This window comes from Larus michahellis, chromosome 6 (assembly GCF_964199755.1).
Source record: "Larus michahellis chromosome 6, bLarMic1.1, whole genome shotgun sequence".
In the NCBI taxonomy this organism is placed as follows: domain Eukaryota; kingdom Metazoa; phylum Chordata; class Aves; order Charadriiformes; family Laridae; genus Larus; species Larus michahellis.
In genome coordinates this window covers 17994762-18021967 of record NC_133901.1, presented here as the reverse complement: position 1 = coordinate 18021967, position 27206 = coordinate 17994762, and the positions used below count along the sequence as shown (strand labels likewise).

Below are 27206 nucleotides of genomic sequence, written 5' to 3'. Positions count from 1 at the left end.
TTGATTTATGTGTGCTTAAAAGATTTTACACATGGAGATAAGCTGTGGATAGTTTGGTATCCTGACCAGCATATGCAATTTCAAAGCCAGTGAGAGCAGGAAAGCACATCATTGTAAGTGACAGTAAAAATTTGGTAGATACAAGCTGTATAGAATTCTTGAAATATCTGATATCGTGTAAGGTATTTCATTATTTCACATTTTTCCAGAACTCCTCAGCTACTGTGAACAAAACCTGTATGTATGCGTTCAGATGCAAGCTTCATGGCATGCCCAGTTACTTGGCTTAGTACAGATTATCTAACAACTCTCTCTTAAGGATCTTGTACAATAAGATTCCAAATTCTTGTAATTCATCATTTGCATTTTTAATTTGGGAGAGGGCCTTGTAGAATCTGATTAATTTGAGTAGCTGCTGCAGAATTTGACCATCGTGCGTGCTCAGTGTCGATGCCTGAAAGGATGACTCACTTGCCACAGACTTGCTACAAAAGACAAAAATGTTGATTCACACAAGCACAAAACCTCCTAATGCAGCACTTTTCTCCTGTCAAGAACCAATTTCAGGGCTGTTTGCAGAATACTACTGATACTCCACTTTTGCTGAATGCTTTCTCAATATATCTTAACAGCCTGGAAACCTGACCTTCTTAGTTAAAATGGAAGACAAATGAATTGTTGAATAGATGAACAGAGTCTATAAGTAAAATTTTTTATAAAGACCTCCAGGAGTCCTGCTTGGCCTTGTAACACCTCAGGTTGGACCCTCTAGAAATACATAAGAGGTAGTTGATTGCAGCTGTGTAAATTTTTCTCCTGTAAATTCTGTATGCTTGAAACCTGCCCCTCTTTGACTTGGAGTTTGTGTGAGTTTGCATCCTATTCCATATTGAAAATCCCTATGACTAATTAATTCTACTTCTCCCCATACAACTCTCTTTATATGTATACCTGTAAAATGGCAATGCGTTTCTGAGTTTGCAGTGGGGTGCTTGGGATCGCATACGTGCTACTACTCCAACTCCCTCGCTGATTGAACCTACGATGCAATTAGGGAGGTCCTCTGAGATCTTTTTGGCTACTGCTCATTAAAGAAGAGGCAATAACCACTTGTACAGGGTGCAGAGTTTCCCCGCCTTTGAGTGCAGAACAGTAGCACACCAAAGCATGGAAGATCATTTAATACATGTCAGCGGTGTTAAATAGTTTTCCAGTACTTCTGCATTCTTGCTAAGACAAGACTACTTTCCTCTTGATTTTTTTTGTTTGAGGGAGATTGTGAGATGTGCCTAGGAGCAACAGGAGCCTGGGTGTTTTGTAAAAATATCAAGACGATGTGTATCTCAATATCTTTGTAGTTGTCCCTTATTTTTCAGGATATACCTATAGTTTCTAGGTTTGTCCTCAGAATGTGAGCTCTTCCTTTTACAGGACTTTGTTGTTTATTTCTGGCACATTTCTGTCTTGATTCCAAAACTGAACCTAGAAATGGGACTGTAATTCAAATCACTTTATTAAAGCCAGCTATTTCCAGAGGCAGCAGAGAACACACAGAACCTAATTTCTTATGGATTTAGATTCCATGGCTGGATTCTTTGATGTCTAAGTATGTGTCAACTCCAACAGAAGGTTTTTCTGCCCCTGAGGAATTAATGCCACTCTCCGTGGTGGTATCTCTAGTATCTAGTAATGGTCAACTTCTCTAAATGACGATTTTCAGATTTGTAGGAAGTGAATTTACATTAAACTGTCCAATAGATTCAAGATAAGAGAGAGGAGAATGTTCTCCTCCCGAGTGAAACACAACATATTCCTGTAGGAAAATGAACTAACGATCCCATAGTTTATGTATTGCTGAACTTTGCTACGAGAAAAATGCTGCATTTGTAATAGGTAGCATATCACAGGACCATAGCATTGCCTAGGTTGGAAGGGACCTTTCAGATTATCTAGTCCAACCATCAACCTAACTCTGACAAAAACCATCACTAAACCATATCTCTAAGCACTGTGTCTACCCATCTTTTAAATACCTTCAGGGATGGTGCCTCAACCACTTCCTTGGGCAACCTGTTCCAGTGCTTGATAACCCTTTCATCCTAATATCCGATTTAAGCCTCCCCTGGCGCAACTTGAGTCATTCTGTAGGAGAGAGAATATTCAAAAGAAGGCAAAAATCAAAGGTTACTTGCTCACTTCTCCTAATAATCTTTCTTATTTTCTCAGCTATTGCTGCTTCATCAAGCGTAAGATATTGTTCAATAAGCAGACAGTGGCAATGAGCAATAAGCCCTGGTTTACATTTTATCAAATGTGCTCCCGCTCTTCTTTTGTTCATTGGAAATGAATGTTTTGCAACAATACTATAGTAACAGGTGACAGCCACTCCAAAGGAGAGGATTCTTTATTTGCTTAATGAACTTTGGTTGATGACTTAGAGCAAATGACAAGCAAGATATCTGCTGGTGTTTTGTGCTATTAGTAATCAAGTGATAAGGGTACATCTGACCCAAATGAAACGAGATCCCATGTGAACGTGCAAGTCTGAAAATTCAATCCCGATTTCCCCATAACTCAGTGTTTCTTGCTTCCTTCACTTCAAAGTTGGCAAGTGGAACCAGCAAGCTCCAGTTCTGATTTGAAAGGTGTTTGTGGCACGTGTGGTGCAGGGTACGGCCATTGGGAATCTGGGCAGAGGGGAGTCACTTGTCAGAGGCGTTCACCCAGATGCTGGGTTTTTGCAGAGCTGAACTGGGTTACAGATCGGGGCGGGGGGGGCAGAAATCTGCCGGAAAACAGCGTTTTAATAACTCAAAGCCCAATCACTAGAAAAATCTTGTATTTTAAAATACTAAGCTTCCCATTACAAAATCAAAGAAAATTAGTGTTCTGAACTAGCGAAAAGGTCTCCTGCTTTGGAGAGATAAGATTCTCTTGGTATCTAGAAGGGCATGACATTTTTCCCTTGTTTGATTATATTAGGTATATTAAATATGACCTCAATGTTTAAGGTTGCTCAAGCTGTAAGAGTTCAAAAGATTTCGGATGAGATTTTTTTTCAATTTATTTTGTTAAGCCTCTGTAGTGATTGTAAATAGTCATTCTTTTAAGGAACAAATAGTAAGAGGTCAAATAATCCATATATATATGACTCTGTATTTCATTACAAAGGAGAGTTCACAGGAGAAGAAATGTATCTATGGTTGTTAGAAAGAGAGATATTTAAGAAAAATCATTGGTGTATAAGTAAAAAAAGCTTTAATCCAAAGAAAAGTGCATAGAATTGTGAAACATTATGGATAATTCAGAAGATAATGTGGTATGAGGAATACTAGTTTTCAGCTGTTCACTGTTAGAAGGCAGACTTGATTAAATATAATCAAAGAGACAGGAGGAATGACCTTAGTGTTTTTCTAGTTAATGAGGGATGATTTTTCTGTCAGTTTGCAATTTGAGATTGGCAGGCTTATTTTTAAGTTTAAAAATCAAAGAAATTAATGAGCTTAGTCATTCTTTATGTTAATTCCTGATTAGTCTGTGTACTAAAAATTGAATTTAGGAAAAGAGCAATGGATTTTCTGCTTCTATTAGTTTTTGTTAAATTTTATCACTGGTATCTTCAGTTCTTTGCAGCTGAGGCTTTGCAGTTCTCCTGCCTTTCACAATATTTGATGGTCTTTGTTATTGTGTCAAATTCTAATGTCCAGTGTCAGTTGAGGAATGTTAGCTTCTGCTTAAAAATAAATAAATGAGTAAATAGCTTAGTCTACACTTTCAGTTTAAGAGATAACTTGAAAGCAGTAAGTCACACGTACAAAGAAATAAATCTTTAAAATCCCAGTCACCATTTTTAGTAGTGATATTTTTCCTTTGGGTGGTGAGGCTTGATTCACGAGCTCCGAGTTAAACTGACAGTGCAGTTGTTTAGTCCCCTTAGGATGGGAGGGAAACCCTGAAACCCTCTGTGTTCTTACTGTTGTTAACAGACAGGTAATTTGTAACAGTAGATTCCAGACGTTGCAGTGTCAGAAAACACCTTTTTTTTTTTTTTTTTTTTTTCTTTTTTAAAATGGCATGCATCATACTTTTTAATTTACACAACATTAGCTCATTTTTCATAGATGTCCTAGCTGGAAGTTTGAGATGGTTTTTTTGTATGTGAGTATTCTCATCCTTTCCATCAACTTTGTGACTGCCAAAATTAGCTAGTAAAATTCAACCTTTTCTCTTATTTTATTTTGCAGGAAAAGTAAAAATTTCAGTGAGATGTCAAAGCTAGACCAAGTGAAAAAAATGTAAAAAAAAAAAACCCCAAACAATCAAGTTTCTGTTTAACTCATCCAAAATCTGAAACAAATATGCCAAATAGGAGTAACTCAAGAGCCGTGGGAGACAGTCTCTTGGGAGGGAGTTTACTCTTTGCATCCAAAGTTGTAGGGTACTTTCACCTTCATGGGCATAAGTTCTCAAACCACCTGTACACATCGCGAGGGCAGTGGTGGGGCAAAATCCTCCATCCTTGCTTCCCCAAGGAGGTTGGGAAGGAATAACATCCAGTGATCCGCTAACCTTAAAGAAATGTCATGCGGGAAGGGGTGCGAAGAAAAGAGGGTTGATGAGCTGCCAGCCTGGCCATGCTGGAGCTGCCCAGGCCCTACCTGGAACCAGCCTGGGGAGCTGCATCTGGGCTAAGGGCTGTTGGGCTGAGCTGCACAAGGACATTGACTACACACAGCATGACCTGTGGGCTGCCGTGGGCCTCTGCTGTGACAGTGGAGAAGTCACTTTGTACCTCTGCACCAGTTTCTCATAATTTTTTTGTTCCTTTAAGTGTCAAATGCTGTTTGACAGGGACTGCCTCACACTATTGTGTTTTTTTCTTCCCAGTAAAATGCAGTCTGGATCTCAACTGAGACATTTAAGAGCTACTGCTATTACTAATAATATATCGTTATTGTACCTTCCATTTTGTTAATCTCACTTCAGATTGAAGTGTCTGTGCAGTAATTTGAATTATGAAGCATTACTAGTGTTTCTTAGCATATTATTGAGAAGAAAGGCACTAAAAGGCCTGCACGACAAAAAGTGTGAATGTGGTTTGCCCTTTCATTTAATGAATTTTTAATTTAATTTAATTTAACTTTCTTTTTAATGGAGTAGAACTGGTTAAAACTTTCCAGTGAGAAATATGTTTGCCTTAAAATACTGTGGGTTTGCTTGATATGCAGGAAACTGTTATTACTGTTTAAAAACAAAACCCCAAAGTTATGGTTTGGCATAGAAAATACTGAAACTTCGGCAATTTAAAGAATAATGTTATTTCTATGGTATCAAAAATACAAATCAAAACAAAGTGAGTATTTTCATTTGGATGCTTAAATTCTTGATTCACAACAAAAATGATGACTCTAAATCTCTTTGAAACTTCTCACAGGAAAAAGAAAAAACTTGGGAGTTCTTCATTGCTTATATATATGGGAACCACATTGCTTTTCCAAACCGCTCTGGTGTTAGTTGATTAAAACTGTTTTTAAATCCCCAGTGACTAGATTTGAGGTGTGTGTAATTTGAAGACATGAACTTTTGTGACATGATGTAATCTAAGATGGACTTTGCAGAAACCTGTGCTGGGAATTTGGGTCTGTATGCTGTAGGAGACCTGGGAAACCTGGGGCACAGGAGGGAGCATCCTGTCTCTAGCTGTGTGGTACCCTCTGTCCAGCTCCAAAGGGTTCAAAAGCCGTTTTTGGTTTATATTTTCATTTGCATAGAGTGTTTTTTTTTTTTTCTTTTCAGAAGTTTAGAAGGGACTGAAATAGAATATTTCATTTCACAAAGTTGTGTTTTAAAGCAATGATGTGCTAGTCCCTGGTGAGACCAGAACAGTGTACGCAGGGCGTGGTGTTGAGTGAGGCAGCTGGCTCCCGCTCTGGCTGCTTGGAGGTATGTCAGGATTAATCCAGTACGTTCGTATTCAATTGCTACAGTTTTAGGTTCTTCACAACGTCTTATACTGGACCAGGCTGTAATCCATGTAACTGAAGTTGATTTTAAGTGTCATGCGTATGCAGCTTCCAGCTCTTCACGTTCAACTAGCCTGTTTTTTTTAGAGGAAAATATCTTAGCTTTACATAGCAGTAGTTTTCCTGGAGGATATGTGCTAAGGTAAGAAAATTGTCCTGTACTTGTACTGACATATATGACATAGTGGTGCAAAGAGGCAGAGCAAATTATCTGAAGTCATCTGTGGTCTGAAATATTCAGCAGATAGGCAGTTTAAAGATGCAGTAAAATGCACAGACCAGCAACAATCCATCTCACTCTGGTTATAATGGAAAATTGAAGAAGGAATACCAAATTCAGTGCTACGCGGGATGATGGATTCTGTGTGATTAAGGTCTCTGTTAGTCCCATGCCCACAGTAGGATTTCCTTTGTCTTCTTTTCATGTTTGCTCGAGGATTTAAGTGTAGGTGAAAACATTACAGATTACTTATTTGTGGATTAGAAGGGGAAGAGGTTTGTCTTACTGTTGTCACTTAAAGCTGTTACAGCAAATAAATGTGGCAGGAATCAGGAGCAGTGCTGGAACCACAGCACACAAGTTTAAACACAAGGTTGCGTTCTCCTGGTCTGGTATTAAATCCCTTGTGAGAGACTTCAGGAAGGGCAACAAGGGCAAATGGCTGAACGATGTTAAGTGTTCTGAATCTAGGATCCAAGGCACTAATGATTCCTAGGTCTGGAAATTCTCTTTTCATTCTGTTTTGTCTGAGAGAAGACTCTTTTGACAGTGATTTGTTGATGCTAAATTCTTTTGCTTATTTCCTTTTTTCAAGGCAGTATTGTCTAGTGTCTGGTTACAGGCTGGAAGCCTCAGTTGTCTTTTTATTACAAGCCCCCTCAAACACCAAATAGACTCTGCTTTCTGTATACTGAACAGATGTTCCACAAAAATCTGTGTACCTTCAAACTCCAGGTATGTTTCTAAATAAAAGTTTGCTTAGGCAACACTTCCATCAAGTCACTCTTTCAGCCAGGTATGCTCTAGTCCAGGTATGCAGTGACAAATCCATGACTGTTGGTTTTCTGGTCGCAGTGCTTTTTTCACTGTCTCTTAATTTGGTCATTTTTATGCAGGAGACTAGTTTCCAGGTCCTGGAAAGAAGAATGCTTTCTTTCTTTCACCCAGATACCTTCTCTTGCGGTAAACACTGACCACAAGGAACAAGCAGACCTTTGGGCAATTGTAAATCAGTTTCTCCATTCAAACCTGGTTTTCCTTTCCCTTCCTTTCATACAGGTTGATAAAGTGTGTGGACAGCCCAAACAACAAGAAGGGAACCTGTCATCAGACAATATAGTGCCAGTGAAGGAAGCAACTGAAACCCGGACATTCATGATGGCTCACGCTAGTCTGAACAATAAAAGAAGGTAACCCTAAGCAACAGTTGCTTTGAAATAAACTCTCCTCACAATTTCTGTAAATGGTTCCTTGCAGCGTAGTGTTTAAACCAGAGCCACGGTTCTGTCACCCTGTCTGTGTGCTCTCCAGCCGTTGCCATCACTGATAGTGACAGAGATGTGGTTGTGTGTATTACATTGCAGGTCTCTCCAAGAGAAGCTCTTTACAGGCCAGACTTGATGTTATTACTTAGTGCCAAGGTGTTCATTATTTCCAGAAACTTCCAATGAAAACAATGAAAGCTTTCCTCAACAAAGTCTGGAAAATTTCCACAGTTGAGTCTAAATTACTTAAAATACAACTGCCCAGGTCTTGAAGGACTTTAAGCTTATCCAGGGGCAGAGGTGGAAAGGGGGAAAAGGAAAGATTCATTGCCCTCACACACAGTCCCTCATTTCTCAGGGCTGGGGAGGAGTAATAAGATCCCTTGCAATCTCCTTGATTTGTTACCTAACAGAGCAAGAGCAGAAGCATTTATGTTTAGGCTTGTTGTGTCTGTCTTGGCTTCTGTTCTTCAGCTGCATGCCAGCAGAGACACTAGGCAGCTGAATTGCTGCCACTGGCCCTGGCAGGAGTATTCCTGCTCCCAGATCTCCTAGTCTTTCACTTTCCCTCATGTAGCTCCTGGATTGGTTTTCTGTAAATTCTAAGTGGGGCAGGAAGGTTGTCTTTGCAATCCTACTCATGATACATGAGTAGATGTGAGGGCTAACTGACCATAAAATCACAATGACATATTTCTGGCTAACATGTTGGTCCCTGTAACACCAGTACTGATCTGGAACAACTTCCACGAATTGAGTGGAATCATGCTGGGCTTACTCCTCTATCTGAGAGCAGTGTCTGATGTGCCCAGGGAGTCCATGTGTATCTCTGTATGTTGGACAGGTGAATGACAGACAGCAATATTAAAATTTCCATAGTCTGGATTCTGGAGTTTAAGTAGTGAAGATGAGATTTTTATCCATTCTTATTTTAATTCTCATCTAATATTGCATGAATGAAACAAACGCTGCTTTAAAAGATAAAAGTAATAGCAGGAAACTAAGTTTTTTGAGCGATAGTGATATTTTTATCCCTTTTGTAATTTAAAACCAAAACACAACAGTTTGTGCTTGGAGCTAATCAATTTTTACCATGCAAATCATAGAAAAGAGCATTAAGGAAATTGAATTAATAATTTCAGCAGTAACAATCCAAAGAACAGTTGTAGTACAACTACCGAAATAGCAGAGAGCCCTAGGCCATCTTCTGTACAACTCATTGACTTCTCTGGGCCTTACACACTGGCAACCAAAAAGGCAGAATTGCCAACCTATGAACAGGTAACCTCTTAAACAGATGCAAATTGGAGTCTTTAATAGCATGACAACAGTTCTTTCTCACCTGAGGATCTGCTCCCACCCTTCCCAACCATCTAGAATTATTTGGATATTGATTTTTTCTAAAATGTGAGACCTGTAGATGGAAAAAAAAAATATACTAAAACTCATATACGCTAAATTAGACAGTTTTCCAAAATTGGTCTGTGCATTGAAAATTAATTTATCCAAAAAATCTAAACTAAGGCCATCCTTACATAATTAGCATAAAATATTACTGAAATAGTGTTGATAGGTATTGCGGAGAGCCTGTGCACCAAAAATGAATGATGGAGCCATGCCATAATTAATAAGAAGCGGAGAATATTTTTAAATTTTCCACAGCTTCCTATAAAACACATGGCATGAAGCTTGTACTTTGCTTCTTGGAAATGATTGTGAAATAGTAAATAGAGTGAAATACACAGTGGTTGGCTACATCACTGTGGTGTTCATCATCTATCATTTAATCACATATGATATCAATAAAAAGCAATTTTAGGTAATAAAATTTTATAATGGATGGGTGAAATCATTCCTGCAGTGGGTTGTGTAAAATGCACTTAGAGCGACAGATAACTGCTGCAGGGGATCTAGATTATGAGAGTAATTACGTGAATCTTTTTTGGTGCCATTCCTTCTGGCGATTTGAAAAATGAAGAGCAAGAACGTCAGCTCTCTGTCAGTTTAGGTACAAGGTCACCCAGGGAATCGGCGCGACTGAGTCTGTCTGTTGGTCTGTGTAGTAGACATCCCTCCAAATTATCCTTAGCTCAAGGGGAGCGTGGAACATGACTCCTGCCTTTCAGAATAAGGAAAGAAAAAGAGAAGGAATGAGCCAGCACTCCCCAAGTAAACAGAAAAGCTGTGGCTCGTTCCATTAATGTGTCAGAATGCTCCCAAGCTCAAAGAGAACCACCACTCTGGTTAGGACATCTGTAGCAGAAACCACAATAGTGACCTCTCGTCTCTTCTGTAGTACCTGCTTAGAGACGCCCTTAAAAACCTAGTGCCAGACAGCTTATACCTCCATACGTGTGTTTGCTCCAAAGGTATTACATCTTTGCAAGGCCAGTTACAAAATCAAGCTGCTTTTCCAAAGAGTTTGAGAACCTCTGGTTTCAGCTGTTGAGTAGAGCCAAGGCTGCTCATGCAGTTGAAAAGTGGGACTGTTAAGGTGGTCTCTCTGTGCCTGACATCTTTCTTCTGGGCATGTGGTTTTTGAGTCTGGCTGGAGGCAGTCCTTCTCACCCTCCACTGATCTGCACAGCGTGGTCCTGCACGGTCCCTGAATTCACGCAGCAACTGGATCGTCTTTTGTGGTAGTTGAACCCTTTCCGGCTCCTCTTACTCTCATGGGTTCCAGGAAGTTTTCCCATCTTTCTTTATTTTCCTCTGCATTCCATTCCTGCATATTTTTTTTTTATTTAACACTGTTAGAGAAAGTAGTGTAAGAAGCTGAAACTTTTTATAAATGTTCTATGATCTTGTAGGAAAACTTTTCCTCTGATTAAGCTGAAAAATATAGGTTTGAGTAGTAATTTTTTTCTTTTTTTTTTTTTTGTATTACACAATCGTATTCAGGGATTAACTGAAACTGGCAGGGTTGCTGCTGTAGTCATTTTTTAATGTGGAGGTTACTGTAACATGTAGTAGAGGTGACAAGAAAATTGAAACCATATGATGGTACAGGGAATGAACATGGCATGTACAGAATCTCAATCAGTAAATTGGAATGTTAGTGCTGAGTTCAGCACAAAGTACTATTCTGGTCGGGGTCTGGACTCTGGGCAAAGAGGAGCAGCAAAAATATTGGCCTTTTAGCATGTCTGCTGCATGTAATATTTCGAACCACTAAACATAGACTGGTTACAGATCTGTATGAACAAATGTTATGTTTAGGAAAGACCTATAACATGACACTAGGTCCCTAATTGGAGGAGGCAGGCTTTGAAATGATACTTTGTTGGTATTTCTTTATTGCGCTGTGGACTTAGGGATCTTTTATACATCTTAAAATAAAAAATTTTGAGGGTTTTGGGGGAATGTTTGAAGTCAATAGCACCTATTTTATTTAAAATTAACTATCTGTTGGGTCAGGCATCACATGATATTACTAAAATTAGAGTATTAAACTGTGAGTACAAAACAGATTATTAGTCCTAGATGCAAATTAACTTGCTGTGGAAACAAATCAAACATTTCTGACTGACTGTCCACGGCAGAAGTTTCAGCAGGTCCAGATTTTCCCAGTTAGAAATTCTCGTTTCCTTTTTTGACTGGCTATGTTGGAGTCATCACTGCTTCAGTGATGACAGGTGACACTCACCTGATGGTCAGTGCAGGTCCATCCTCTGCTGTGGCCACCCCTGTCGCTAGCTCCCAGAAAGCTCCGGGTGTCCTCAGAGCTGCTGAAGCTGGTGCTTACTCTTTCCAGTAAGAGTTAACTGGATTGGCAAGTGCCATTTAACCTGTAGTCCAGGTAGACATGCATTGCTCCAGCTGCTGCCTTTGCTTTATACATGGCAGTACGGGTATGAGAAAGAGCAGAATGTGGTATCAAATCACGTAAGTGTAAAATTGCATCATAGCGTTAATGTTAAATACAATGTTTAATGTTAATTAAGGGAACTCCGGGATATCAGTGCCACAAAATAAACTCTCAGTGTTATTTCCACAGTTTTTCCTCGATATAGCCTTAGAGCCTGTCTCTCCTGTTTTGGAAAGTTGGTTGTTTTGGTTGGTTTTTTTTTTTCAGTGGTGCAATCCGACCAGAACCAAACAGCAAAAAATATCTGTATTCACATTATTTATTAACAGACAGCAAATTGCTCATTGTACCAGAAAATGAATGCTACTCAATTGTATCCCCCTTCCCATGGTGCTTGTTCTAAACTGTTTGCCGTTGTTTTCTTGTATAGCCTCATATATTTACAGTTTTTCCATTTGGTATCAGTTATAGTTAATTTAAGTACCACTGAATTTATTTTCAGCTTTTTGCTGTGTTTGCTGCATTTGTAATTGTGCTCTTATTTGAAAATAATTGTGAGAAGCAATCTCAGCTGTATTTTTTTTCAGTATAACATTGACATTTTTAATTGCATCTATACTTTGGAAAAATCTCATGACAATTTTCCTCCTTATTTGTTTTCTTATATTATCCTATGCATGTGCTTGATGACCTTTCTTTCAAATAATTTTTACTTTTCTCTTTTGTTTCTCATTTCTTTTCCTCATTTGCCTGAATTCCTGCTTCTCCCCTACTCCCCAACCTCTCCTGATTGATGCTTATTCTCCCCGGCCTATTCCAGTTCTCTGCCTCTGAAAGCTTCAAAGAATGACAAATCAAGAAGTTTGAAAAAAATCTCTCGGTAAGAATGAAAACAAGGTGACATACTTTGTCTGTACACTTAACTCATCTCCGTTTTAAGCTGCTGTTTGAGCTGTAATCTAGGAGTTGGCGTACTTTTGATTACTGCTTTTATACTGTGGGGCACTGGGAAATCATAGATTTTCTATCTATCTAGTGTGTTTAGTTGTATACTGATGAAAAGTAAATATTTTCACTTGTTAAGATTAAGAGCTAGACACAGAATTCTACCTTTGCTAAGATGCTCCTTTGAAATGTCAGAGCGCCACTGCTGAAAATACAAAGGAGTTTAAGCCTCTTGGGGTGAGCTGAGTAAGACAACCTTTAAACTCTTAAAGGGTTCTCTTTTCTTCCTGCAAAGAAACCTCCATTTCAGAACCCATAAAATCTTTAGCATTTGTGTCACCTTTCATAATTGATACACTTAGGCTCTTCTGTCAGGTAGGTGGCTTTCTGTCTGGGCCTAGATACACTGTGTAAATACTTAGAGCTCATATTTGTAAGTAGTGGTCAAGAGGTAGAAATATGGATTCCCTCATTGTAGGCACCCAAATTCCTGCTTTTTTCTTTGCTTAAAACAACACCTTTCCTGCATTGTTAGGGTAAGTTAGTTGCTTAGGACCGTGTGATGACTAATTTATCTAGAGCAGGATCTCATCACACGGGATAAATGGGATGGTTAAATGCTGTTGAGAAAGCATGGACAGCTGTGGGAAGGGATGACCACTGCCTAAACCTTGTAGGGGTAGATACCTAGCAGTGGACTTTGATATTGTTTGAAGCACCTGTTGCTCCCAAAAGGATTATAAATCCTGACCGGTTTTGTGCCAAGCTCCATCCAGCTGCATCCCCAGGCACCTCTTCAGTGCAGTGTCCCCTTACAGCCTGCCAGGCAGAAACATTATAAACCAGAATGAGTCCTTTGGCCTTCCCAATAGGGTTGTTGAGGGACTTCTGAGACAAGCTGATAGCTCTAGTTCAGTTTTTGTGCCTTGCGTCTTTTCTTAATACCTTTAACAACTTATACCAAAGATGAGCTTCTAAAGCTGTGGAAATAGGGTACTTTCTCATTCTGAAATACTCTCAATTGTATGCTGAATTAACAGTTGTTTTGTCATAGTTTATTTTTATGGCTATCTCAGACAGAGAGATATTATGGGTATAATCAGGTTATAAAAGAGGCCAGTTTGCCCACAAGGTGTTTTTCCATTCACACGTGGTCAGAAATGAGCTGTTTGTGCTGACCAGGAGTTTGGGTTATTCACCAAAGCAGCAGGCACAGCCTCCTCTTAACAGGTGAGGAGGTGTCAGACATGATGAGAGAGAAATTTCTTTCTGGTAAGAATGTGACATAGATAGTGATGATGGGGAGGAATTGGCCTCACCAGATCTCAAGGAGATGACTTTCTGTACTGTTGCCTCTGTGGGGTACTTAGAGCATATTGCGGATTTTGTGATGAGATGTTAGCTTTAGGAAGCCTTTTCCACTCAGGAGGTTGTTGACAGTGTTCTTAATTCATCTCACGCATGCAGGAAATGGAGAAATATTCACTTCCAGTAACAGGGAAAAAGCCCACTCCTTTAACGATAATGTTTTCTCACAATTTTTTGATCTGTTTATACAGAGACAGTAGGTGTAGACTTTTTTCAAATTTTGTGTGAGATGTCTTAAGGTAATTTGTTAAAACCACCCTTTGTATGTAATTGTGTATTAACACTGGATGAAGTAAGACTGGGTGATACGTAGGAATAGAAATAAACTAGAAATAGAAATTAATCAGTTTGGATGTCTAAAATTTCTGTAAGGTTTCTAAACTCTTAATCTTGTGGAGGGTTAAGTTGACAGGGGGCTTAAACCATAACTGTACTGTTCTGTTGTTAAATGTATTCTTCCTACATTACAGAGAGTTCATCAATTACATGAAGCGCTCCCGAACCTTTCATGCCTCTATAGCAGAAAGGCTGTGCGATGGAGACCTGGTGATGAGAGACAGCTCAACCTGCTGGAATGGAGAGGATGTTGTAGAAAGGTAAAGTTACCACTGAAAGTTTTCCCTAATGGTGAAAAAGGTGACTTCATACCCTTCTGCAGGTTCAGAAGCATTCTGAGACACTCTTGTCATCGCAAGTTTCTCCTTCATCGTGAACTTCATTCTTAATTGAGCAAGGATTTTGCTGAAATAAAAAGTTGTTAATGCTGAGGTTTAGGTATCTGTATTAAATATAGGGGGGCCCTTTCTTGAAGGGCTGCTTTGTAGAGTCCATTTCTTTCTCTATAAAGAGACAGCTTTTTGTCTGTAGGAGAGACCTTACCCTCTAAAGCTCAGTTAGCAAGTGGTACCTCTGTGACTGGCTGGAGGTCCATTCCAGTCTGCTGTTTATAGGCTCATTATTGCAGAGCTGAGCATCATGTTTGGCCATAATTAGAAAATATGCAGCTCAGAAAAATACAGTGACCAGGCCATTATGTTTTTAAAGGATTTCCCTGGCATTTCTTTTCAGAGCTTCTGACATAGCGCTTTGAATAACAACTGTTTTTAGAATTGCCCAGCATCCTTACCAGAGCATGTTCTGCAGGAATTCTTATAACGTACCAATTAATAAATGCACTGTTTGATGTTGGTAGAGCAGCTGGAAGCTCTGTAGGGTGAAAAGATCTTTCCAGTTTGTCAGCTGATTTCTTTCCCCTCTGTACTTTATCACAGTCTTTCCCATCACCCTTTAGAATACAAACTGGAAAATGCACTTGCGCTCTCCATGAGCTAAACATCTTGCTGTCATTTCTGTTACTCTGTATAACATGAGGCAACATTGCCCTGAGGAGAAAAAGAGGTATTCAGAATACAACTATATTGATTACTATCACTGTCAAAGTACACATCAGTTGCAGTGAGAGCTGGATGGAAGTGTGCCAGTGAATGTTTTCCAAAACTGTCTTTTTGTCAAAACAGAGACATTCCATGGGATTGTGTTGGCTTTCATGATGTTTCTTTTTGAAGTGTATTTTGTGGTCTGTAGTGGTTTTAAAAGATAAAGTTCTAACATTCTCTTTTCTTGCTTTAAAACAATTTTCATGGTTGAAAATTGTTTTGTAGGAACTTATGGAGTAATTCCAATGTGGAACAGAGAGATGTTACAATTATAGGTTGTCCCATTAAAGGGAGTTCTGACTCCCACACAGCTCTGCTTAGATGTCTCATATGTAAATAAGTTCAGCTTAATTATGTCTGAGATATTCAGAGAGAAATACATGTCTAACGCATTCAATGATAACTTTAAAGTTTAATATTTCATTGTATATTGGCATTACAAATTAATTGTAGGAGCATTTTTTTTTAAAGATTTTGGCAACAATGCAGCATTCTAAGTATTAATGTATAGTGGTTGTAATACTGATTGAAAAGTAATAGAGAGGAAGTGGGGAGAATATCAGTACTTCTACTCAGTATTTGCATTTCAGAGTCCTTTTTGCTGGTAACGTGTTGCTGGATATGCAGTTAACTCTCAGAACAAGCAGCTTTCTGGCCAAAAACAAAATAAGAAAAGCAAAAACAAGAAAAAAATTTTTTTATATCAACTCTCTGAACAAAAAATTAAATCAAAATTTAGGTTTAATTTTTGTCTTATTTTGTTTAAAAAAAAAAGAAAAAAAGCCACTTACATGCTGATATAAATGTTTTAGGAAGGCATGAGGGGAAAGCTGTTCTTTTTTTCCTTTGCCAGTCGGTAACTTTCCCAGAGCTGGAGACGTGCGGAAAAAGTTTCAGGTTTGAAGAGGGTATGAAGCTGGGAAGAGTAGCAGGGAAAAGACCAACAAGACCCCTCATATTATGAATTAAAAAGCAAAAACAAAGGAAAAGGAACCCCAGTCTACACCCCAACAACAACATCAACAACAAAAAAACCCTAGGCCACCATCAAACCCTGAAATATATATTTCTAGTTAGCATTTTAAATGGGCAAATTAGAAAACAAATGTTTAAATTCACATGTTTAATCAGACAGCAATATGTATATATTTATGAGTTCTGTGACAGTATTGATTGTCTTAAAAGGAGGAGGCTTTCCAGGCAGCCTGCGCTGCCAGCAGTGCTACACAGCAGCACAATCATGGCGCCTGCTCGCTGGCAAATTTTACTCCTTTCATCATCTGTTTTATAGGCTGGACCTGTAACCGGTTCCCCCCACGTGAGAAATAAACCTGTCCTGGGGATGCCTGAAAATGCATTTCTGTTTGCTCTTTCTCTTTTCCCAGGAGACCAGAGGATTAAATGTCATCAGTAGTAAACAAATCTGAACTCAAAATAGAGCCTTATTCTTAACTCCGTATCAGAAAATAGATCACCTCAATTAATCTGGTGGATCTCTTGTGGACTTGAGTTTAAGGTTACTCAGGCTGTGGAACTGGCAAAAGCTGCAGTTCCTGTATTCTCGATGCTTCTTGCATTTCGTAATGCTATTTGAAAGCTGAGCGATATTTATGCTGCATGCTAATTGGCATTCAAGCTCTTTAGGAAAAACAAACTCAACCTTTAAAAACAATTTGACATAAAAATACAGCCTGAAACACTATGAATTACTACTCACAAATGGGGATCGTGCATTCAATTAGTGGAGAGGGCAGTTAAGGTCTGTCAGAGGATCTCATAAACAGGATCCTCATTGCACTTTTTTTATTTTCTTATAATTTTCTGGGTTGGGATTTATCTTGTTTAAATCAAAGCACTAGCAGGAAAAAATCCCCTTGAGCTGCCAGTTAATACACTATAAAAAGAGCCAGGTTGTTTCCACCAGTTTGAGAATACGCTTCTGGCCTGCACTTCAGGTGAACAGCAAAATGTGGCTTTGCTAGGAATCCTTTGTGTCAGTTCAGGGCCTTTGAAGACATTAGAAATACTTGCACCAGTACTGTCTTTCTCTCAATTACTGTTTTGAGCAACTCGTTCCTGGAACAAGACTTCATATAAGAAATAGTCTGTGAGGCTAATAAATGGTCTGAGTATACAAAGAACACTCAGAGAAGATGAGGCTAGAGCAGAAAAACAGGGAAAATATTTTGCAAAGTAAAGGAAGCTCGGAGAAATTTCTATGGTGGAACCTTTCTTTCCCAGCAGTGTGATAGATGATTATTTCAATACCGCGTCAGTAGAAGAGATTGCAGGAGAAGTTGACAACACGAACCATTATGAACTGCCAGGACCAGACACCATTCACCTAAGAACTCTAGAGGACTAAAGTGTTATGTAGTTGAATTAATCATTGTCATACCGTATTTTCTTTTAAGTCTACTCCAATAGTAGATGATGGAAAGATGTGAAATGTGAAGACATCATTGTATTTTTAGCAAAATAAGGGTTTCAGAAAGATGGGGCTGCTAAACTTGACATGTAATAGTAAAATCTTTACAACATGATATTTAGGGAAAGGAATCAATGCGTTGAAAGTTTTTAGAAGGAGATAGCAAGCATGTAGACAAGGTAGATTGCTATAGTCTGCTTGGATTTGTGATACATATTTGATAAGCTCCTTCACACAAGGCTGGTAGAGATGAAAATAAGGGTAGATAATAGATGGCCATAAGTTACAGGAGAAAGAGGTTACCAGTGGCAGTGTTGTGGGGATTTGTGCTGGAACCTGTGCTGTTCATCTCATAAAAGACCTGTGAAGGGGAGTGAATACTGAGGTGGCAGCATGTGCTGATAGTTGTCCTGTGTAGAAAAGACAAGGGTCAGCTGTGGTTAATTGTGGGAGGAAGATGTGACATGGAATGAATAGGCAATAAAATGGCATGTGAAATTCAACACGGGCAACTGTAAAGTGATTCACATAAAAAGAACAATCCAAATGTTATGTACAGAATGGTGTGCACTGAGGTGGCTTTCACTGCTCCAGGCACGTGGTGTCTGCAGTCCTGCTGTCCCCAGGGCTCAGAAAGATAGAGCACAACCGCAAATGTACAGACAGAGCAAAAAGGAGGAGGATCAAGGGCATGAAATGGATCCTGTGTGTGGAATGGCAGACACTTGAGCCTGACACAGAAAAGATAGAAAAGGAATATGATAGTGGCCTATAAAAATCGTGTGTGATGTGGAGATGCTGAATAGGGATTTGTTGTTCACTGTCTCTCTCATTACAAGAACAAGGGGCGTCTTCTTAAATTAATAAGTGACAGCTTGAAAAGAGGAGTAGATATTATATTCCTTTGCTAAACTTTTGATTAAGCTGTGAAACTTCTTGCCTCAGGATGTTTGGATGTTTAAAAAAATGGATGAATTCATTAAGCAAATTCAGCTCATAGGAGAGCAAGTTGTAAAATTACTATCTGAGCAGATACAAGGTAACCAGGTGCCACATCCAAGTCCCTTTCTCTAAGGGCTGAGGCAAAAGCTTAGATGAAAGATTTCCTCTGGTCGCCCTTAAGGCAGCTGCTCCCATGGACTTTTTTTTCTGTAGGGGCTAAGCTGCAGGAACCTTCCTATCCCAGGAATGTCTCTTCAACTAAGCTAAATGCTGGCATTGACTCAGTTTCTCCATTCTCCCTGGGCATGGTAGCTAAACAGAATTTGCTCTCTCAGGTCTCAGCCTCATAAATGGCAGGCTTGGACAACACAGTGCCCAATGACATTCCCAAAAGCTCATCTTGAGATCTTTCTGTTGGTGTCAGATTTGCGTCTTTGCACAAAACATGAATTCCCCTTTAGAACTCCTTTTTATGAAGTTTGACTTTTTGTGAAGTCTTAGCTGCAGTAGAGTAGCCTTATCAGAGACAGATCTTTCTGCTGCTAGAGAAAAGGAGATGGGATCTCACAGGCAGGTTTTTGGGGTGTGTCTGTGTACAACAGATGAGTGATCCTGATTTGGAAACAGCGCTTTAAGGGAACAGAAGGTTGTGAGTATGACATTAAAGTTAGATAATGTTTAGTCTTTCCATCTCTGCCTGCCTACTTACCTCTTGCAGTTTCTGTTTCAAGAGACATGAAACAATCATAAATAATAAATAGAGAAGCAGTAATCTGTTTATAGAAGAATTAAAACATTGTGAGTGTAGTTGGCATTCACTATAGCCAACTCCATGTGCTGCATACACTCTCCCACTATTAGTTCTCAGGAGGCTCTGAAAACCATCAACTGCAGTACATTCTGCTCGGGCTTCAAGGCTGGAGTGGGAAACTTGCTCAGGGGCATGTTCAGCAACCTCAGCACTTGCCTTTCAGATGTCAGTGACAGCCGCCTCCTTTGTATGTCCGGGTTTAATCCTGAAGCAAAGATGGTGTTGCAGCATGGCTCTGCATCTCCCAAGCTCCGCTTGAAGGTGCATTTTCAGGGCAGCCCCCAAGGACGTGTAATTATCACATAAATGGACATGTGCCTTTAGCATGATCATTTCAAAGATACTCCTGTCACATGAGCAATGTGTCAGGACCTCCGGATTTTTGAAACTTGAGAGGTCTGCTCATGACTGGCTGTGTGTAGGGACTGTCCCACAGAGGAATAAACACTAAAACCTCTTATGTTGTTCCTACAGAAAGCGTTGTCATTTTATGAGTTGAAATTTAGAGGCTGACAGATGCCAGTGAGAACTGTGAGATTGCTGCTACTATTTCAAATCTTTTTTCTTCTAAGAAATAAGCACTTGCAATTACTTTGGCATACTCTAAAATGCATACAGTCTCCATTGTGATGTTCCAGTAAGCAAAAACCAGCTTCAGTCTTATAGTAGGAAAATGTGAGATGGTAATGAAGAAGAAAAATAAGTGACTGGCTTCATTATGAGTGGCAGTGGATGCTTGGATCTCTGTAGTAAAGCCCCCTTTCCTGAGGTGCTGAAATATGCTTTTAGGCTGTGTCTCCAGTGCACAACAGGCATGGATCTTCAGAGAAAGGGATGCTGCTGGTAATCGGATGTCCCTGCTATCTTGAATGTGGAGGGTTTACTTCCGAATAGCTCTGGTACATTCCTGGGGACTGAACACCCACTAGCATCCTTGAAGCGCATCCTTAGTTTCATTGAAAAAGAATCTGGTTCTGAGACTGCTCTGCAATGGTGAGAAATGGTGATACTCAGGGGTTGAATTGAAAAGTATAAACCTGATCAGACCTAATGTGATAATGTCCAGGTGACCACACACCTGGTGGTCACCTGGACACCTACATTTGAAGTTTGGCATCTGAAACTTTAATTGGCTGCAATTAGTGTATATATAACAAAGTTTGTTAAAAAAATATATCAATGTGATCTATTGATGCAGTTAGTCTGTGGTGACAATTTTGGTAGCACACTGCCCCTAAGAGTGAGGTGGTGTAGTGCTTCAGAGCTGTCAGACTGGGCTGGCTCGCAGGTTTGCTGCTTTCTGAAGAATTCAGCAGAAATGTCCTGTCCCGGAGCTGAGCCAGCCTGCCTGTGCTGGATGTGTGAAACCTAATGAGATCACAGCAGGTACTGACGTGGCTGCAGGTGGTAACCTGAATCCAGGCTCTTGGCTGCTTTTGATGCTATATTTTCCATTTACAAAATAAAAAAAAACCCTGTTAGAACAGTGTCAACCTTCAGGTTGACTCTGAAAAAGAAAGCTTTCAAAAGTTTGGCAGAGAAATTGTTCCTTGGAAGAAGCCAATCTGAATCATGACCATGATGTGCAGCAGCTTTACGTGACTTTTCTAAGCAGAGGGTCATGACACTTCTAGGTCAGTGAGACATTTTACAAGTTACAATTGCACTGTAGATGTGCAATTTGTTTTAAGAGTTATTGCTACTCGATGCCTAACTGTGGAACAGTTTGGAAGCTTCTACAGAATTAGGAGGTTGAAGAAAGGGATGTTACTATTTCATTTTTTTTTTTTAAAGTGAGTGACAGGATTGATAGCTGCTTCAGAGATTTTTTGTTTTTCCCAGACTCCTCTTCATGTCACCTGATTATTTTTTCACACACAAAGCCAGAGTAAGAAGAGGCCAATTAACAGGAGTTTGGGCAGGCCAGTAGTGGCGGAATACTTTTAAAAACTTGGGACTTATAAATGTGTGAAAGGAAGAGTGGATTTACTAAGTGGCATCTATAGTGAAACAGCAGCAGTAGTTGTTATTGTGGCCTACTGATCTATACTGCATTGGCAAAATGGCTTAGCGAAGTACTGAAGAAAATCCACAGCTTTAGGAGAAACTATGAAATTATGACCATATGCAAAATATTTTCAAATATGGAAATACTGGAAAAGGAGAGATAGAGGGGGAAGAAATCTTTTCCCTCTTACTAGGGATATTCTTTCCTTGTTTGTAGTGAGTAAAGCATTTTTGGACACATGACTGGTTGTCCCATCAAATACCTGTGAATTGCTGTCATTATTTTTACTCTTAACTAAAGATTTGTACATATATGTGGTATCTATAGCCAGGAAGTAGAACTAGTGTTATAAAAAACAACTCTAAGTATGCTTTAAGCCACTGTAATATTTGTTGGTTTTCTGTCTGTTTACCCTTTTGTTTTTTTCATCTGTCAGGCTTAACAGTTGTTGAGCTTTAACCATATTTAAGTTGGAATCTATGTATAAAAGTTGGATGAGAAGATCAAACTTAGCTTTATTTGGAGTGGGGAAAGAAAAATGTTTGTGAAAATGACTCTAGGGAATTTTGTTTCTTGCCTCTCAATTCCAAGAGGAAATTTTCTGAGTTTCCAGATGAAATGGTCTTTTTCTGATTGCCAGTTCACTTGATCTAAAATTGTCTTAATGAGAAGTGAAAAGATTCTGCCGGTGAGACACAGCTTTTCATTGCACAGGTACAGATTCCATCATCATTTCAGATGTGTCTCTTCAGGTATGTATGGGTGGGTTTTATCTGGAATGGGTTTCTCTGAATATGGCAGACTTTGCGTTAAATGTTATTGCATTAAAATGTTTGAGACAGGCTAAAATCTTCATTCTCATTTCTCCAAATCTGCCTTGGTAGATAGTAAAAACATGTTCATATCACTGAAGTCTACAGGTTTGACATGTAGTACCCTGACTCGGCAGAGGGCAGGTGGGGGGAGATTCTTTTACAGCAACTGCTTTTCAGATTGGAATCACTTTCTAAGGAAATTTCAAGTGTAACATTTTGGGGTTAAAAACTTGCATACAAAAATGGCTTTTAAACCAGATTACCAGGAATATAAGAGATGCATGTTTTGTAACACCCAGTAGAAACCTATACTTCTTTTCCTTTCTTCTCTCCTTCTGTCCCTTGTTTTTCTGGGAATTCTGCATTAAGTGGCGGGATTAGGGGACACCTGTCCACAGGCTTGAGCAGATCATGTCAGGGGCTGTTAGGCTCTCAGGGCCTGTGCAAGCTGGCTGGGAAAGGAAGTGACAAATCACAGTGACTTCCTTTTCTCAAAATGTTTTCCTTTAGGACTTCCAGTTTTTATGAGTTTAGCACTTTCATTGTCCCCTTTCTCATTTCCATAGGCTCTAGGAAGCAGCCATCTGGATATGGAAAACAGAGATAATCATTTAGCCTTAGCATACTTAAAAAGTGTTTAGCTTCTGTTATTCTTGTGCCATCAGTGTAAACAATTATTGGAGATACATTTGTTCCTGTAAGTTGTAAAATGCTGTATCTTCTTGCAGTATCTTGCAGCTTTTAGGGTGTTTTCCAGGACTTGTGGTGTTCTTATTGTTTTTTCGTTTGGTTGTTTTTTTTAAAATCATAGACTCATATTATCCCGGGTTGGAAGGGACCTCAAGAATCATCTGGTTTGCCAACCTTTCTTGGCAAAAGCACAGTCTTGACAAGATGTCCTGCTGAATCTTTAAAATGTCCAATGTTGGGGAATCTGCCACTTCCCTGGGGAGATTAGTCCAACAGCTGATTGTTCTCATTGTGAAAAATTTTCCTTTTGTATCCAGTTGGAATGTCCCCGGGAGTAACCTGTACCCATTCCCCCTCATCTTTTCCATGTGACTCCTTGTTAAAAGGGAGTCTCCTTCTTCTTTGTCTCCACTCTTTAAAAACTGGAATATGGTGGTAAGGTCTCCCCTCAGCCTCCTTTTCTCAAGGCTGAACAAACCCAGTTCTCTCAGCCTTTCCTCATACGGCAGGCTTCCCAGTCCTTTGATCATTTTAGTGGCCCTTCTCTGGACCGTCTCCAGCCTGTCCACATCTATTTTGCACAGCAGCAACCAAAACCAAACACAGGATTCCAGGTGTGGCCTGACAAGTGCTGAGTAGAGTGGGATAATGACTTCTTTATCTCAGCTGGTGATGGCCTTGTGGATGCAACCCAGCATCCTGTTGGTTTCCTTTGCTGCTGCAGCACACTCTTCACTCATATTGAGCTGCTTGTCCACCAAGATCCCCAGGTCCCTTTCCACAGAGCTTCTCCCTGGCTGGGTAGATGCCAGTCTGTGCCACACTCCTGGATTATGTTTTTCCAAGTACAAGGCCTTACACTTGTCCTTGTTGAACTTCATAAAGTTCTTGTTAGCCCACTCTTCTAGCCTATCCAGGTCTTCCTGCAGGGCATCTTTCCCTTCCCAAGGGTCTGCTTCCCCACTCAGTTTGGTATCATCAGCAAACTTCATCAGGGTACTCTGGATCCCATCATCCAGATCACTTATGAAGATACTAAACAGTGTTGGGCCCCATATTGATCCTTGGGGGACCTCACCTGTATTTCCGTAAAATAAACCAAATAGACTGTGTTGGAAGTGACAGTTTAAGACATAAATTTGCCTGAGCTTACCCTTCAGAACGATGCTGAGCTCTGTCAGGCTTTGAATGGCATGTCCTTCTGTCAGGATGCATGAGGGGGGAGTGTTAAAGTTCATTGCCATGCAAGCATGTAAATGTTAGAAAGGCTGCTAATTATCTCATGCACAGCCCCAGTCAGCCATAGGGAGGAGAGATGGCAATTGTTAATAGCCACCCCTCACCACATGTAAACTCATTGCGTGGCCAGGGAACCCCAGTTTGGGGATTTTTTGCTTGCCATTTGTGGTAGCAAGCAAGTTGTACTAGGGCAGGAACAAAAAATGCATAATGTTTGTGCAGTTACAGTTGAAATCCTTTACTTCAATATTGGTGACCTCTGAAATGTAGGCAGCTGGTTACAGGGAGGTTATGGTAAGCACTTGGAACAGTTGAGGTGAGCATGGAAACCAAAGATGAAGATAGCTCAATGCCTTCCTTTTTTGGGACAAATTTGGGTCTGCTGTTAGCCAGCTGTCTATGTGAATAAAGCATCCTGGTGAACTCCAACTTAATGACACAGGTTTGAATTTGCCCCATGTTCTTCTAATGTCTGTCTCATAAAATGAGCAGTGGCTGCTCAGAATGTTTAAGTGTAATTTGTGAGTGCAGGTCTGTGAGGTATTTAAAGTTAGAACGTGATAATTTGCTGTTGGTAAAGCTTGCCCTTTCAGGTGAGGAAGCAAAAATCTGGAGTTGGGCTGTTTGGGAGGTGAATATTCACTTTCTCTGGGCTACTGCAGGTGTTTGGGGATATTGTGTTCTGCTTTCTGAGTTGGTCTCTTTCGTGCTTGGGAAAGCAAATCAGTCAAACTGCAGCAGAGGACAGCACTGGGCCCTGTTCTCTCAGTTCACTTTTCACTACATTTTTAATCACTGAAAATTAGACACTTTGCAGAAGTTAAACCCAGAAGGGCTTCATATAGAAACTCTTTACTGTTCTGTAAGAATTATACATACTTTATCTGCTGTACAAAATCTATCCATGTGAGTTTGGTCAGATGCAGGTGAGTGGATCTAAACTGACTCTAGCCCACGCGGTGACAGTGCCAGGCCACAGAATATGAAGGAAAGTGGAAGAGTTGTAGGGAACTCAATCAAGTAGTGTAGGTAGGATGTGGAGGTCAGCTGTGTATAAGAAGTAGTGAGGTAACAGGAGTAGTATTTAGTCCAGAGATGCTGGAAAGAAATCAGCTAAGGGGATGCTGTGCTGACTGGAGTAATCTTTGCTAAGATATACTTTTCTAGATCTTCAGTCTTCAGGCAGCAAGAAAGTGATCTCTGTCAACAGCAGCACTGCAGAAAAGGCACAGAAGCTTAATTCACTTCTGTGGAATACTCTGGATTTATGCGTGCTTGATTGCTGAGAAGAAAGCGTTTAGAATTAGACCTTTGGGATTGGTCATAAAGAAGGATGGAAAAGCCAGTATGTTTAATGCGCTGCTTCTGCTCTCCCTGCTTTATCTGGGAGCATTTCGCAAACTACAGTATAGCCCCATGAATTAAAAATATGTCCTTAGAGCCACAGTTCCCTTCAGCTTGGAAGGGGAGCACAGGATGTCTCTGGTCTGACCTCTTGCTCAAAGCAGGGGCTGCTCTGAGATCAGATCAGGTTCCTCAGGGCTTTGTCCAGGCTGCTCTTGAAAACCTCCAGTGCTGGAGACAGCATGAGCTCTCTGGAGGACTTGTTCCACTTCTTGACTGTCCTTGCGGTGTGAATTTTTTCCCTTCTATCCAGTCAGAACCTCTCTAATTTCAAATTTTATCTGTTATTTCCTGTCCTCTCACTGTGCACCACGGAGTGTTTGCAAACCTGAGACTCTTGAAGGCCATGCTGACAGCAAACTAACGAGTGCCAGTGCTCAGCAGGCTCTCTTAATAGCTGTCAGATGCATTGAGAAACACAGAAACCTGCATTATTTTCTGTTTTTACAAGGTGAGAGACTTCACTGATGGTAGAAAGAAGCAGTTATATTTTAAACACAGAACATATTATGCACAGATGAGATTAGAACTATTCTTACCCCCAGGCACTAACCTGTAGTACTTAGATAAAATACAAATGGTATGAATAGTGCCACAGAGGACCGTACTAGTTTTTAAAAGACGCTCACAAAGCAAAATCTATTTAACTAAGAAAACATAGGAATATAAAGACATAAATGTTTCAATAAGGAGGTAATATTTGTCTTTGTTTTTAATAGGAATAAATTCATTTTCAGTTCAGTTTGAGAAGATTTCTTAAAAAGATGTTAGGGAGTTTCAGTTATGCACAGAAAATATGGTCCAAATGAATTTGTAATATATTGTGAAAGTGAAGCTGTTTCATTGCATTTCACCAGTACAGTACTAGCAAGCAGAAAAATAATTGTTTAACATTGGATGTTTTGTATGTATATAACCCATACCAAGTGATTTCTTATGAAAAGGAAGCACACAAATTCAACTAACAAGCTGTGTTCAATCTGCAAGAGTTATTAAAATGCCATATAATAACGCCTAGATGGTTTTTCTTCTGCAAGATCACAGAGGCCAACATAGTAAGCTGATACTAATTGAAGGAATTACATATTTAGTGCCAGAAAGGACGTCACTAAAACATCTCCCAGGGGGTTATGGGAATATACATATGTAGAAAGGAATGTCTTCTGTGGTGATTTGAGATTAGTGCCACGTAGGATTCTGTGGTTAGATTACTCTTCTGCTTCTCGTTCTGACTCTATAAAAATCATGTGCTGCTACATCTTTAATCTCATGGGAGAGGAGAGGGGACTGTCTTTCTAACAATGAACAGACGTGTTATAATGCCATGAGAGAGTTAGCAGAAAACTCCTTAGCCGTATTAGTTTGATGACAGTCTCATTCTAGCTAAAACACAGGGTGGGGAAAAAAATGGAATTAGCAAAACTGCTTCCTACTTGTAAAATTGTACCTGATGAATTTCAGTGCTGTAAACACTTTTTGAACACACTGACCGTAGGAAGGGGCAATTGCCTCAAGAGCTGTGACGCATCACTAGAGTTCTCTGACTGTTGAGATTACTTTATGGTTTACCATTGATTACCACAGTAGTTATTTTTTCTCCACAAATTGGGAAGGTGCATTTACCTCTTCAGTGAAGGGCCATTTCTAATGTTGCACAAGGCTAAGCTCTCAGGCACAGGCTTTCGGCCCCGATTCTCTGTTCAGTCAAAAGGATATCTGTTACGCTTTTGGGACCATCTGCAGTGCTGTGTTAAAGAACCAGAATACATAGCTGAGAAGTAAGCAGTCATGAAGTACCTTGTGT

The 27206-nt window shown here is 39.8% G+C and overlaps 1 protein-coding gene across 2 annotated transcripts in view; it reads left to right on the top strand.

Moving 5' to 3' along the window:
- Positions 1–27206, top strand: part of LOC141744590 (glypican-5-like) — a 387960-nt gene that overhangs the window by 127308 nt on the left and 233446 nt on the right. The window contains exons 4-6 of one of the 2 annotated variants that reach the window (XM_074590879.1): positions 7303–7433; positions 12137–12196; positions 14100–14225. In XM_074590879.1, the coding sequence (XP_074446980.1) occupies positions 7303–7433; positions 12137–12196; positions 14100–14225 (317 nt within the window). The remainder of the gene's footprint in view (positions 1–7302; positions 7434–12136; positions 12197–14099; positions 14226–27206) is intronic. The other variant, XM_074590881.1, reaches the window with a different exon arrangement.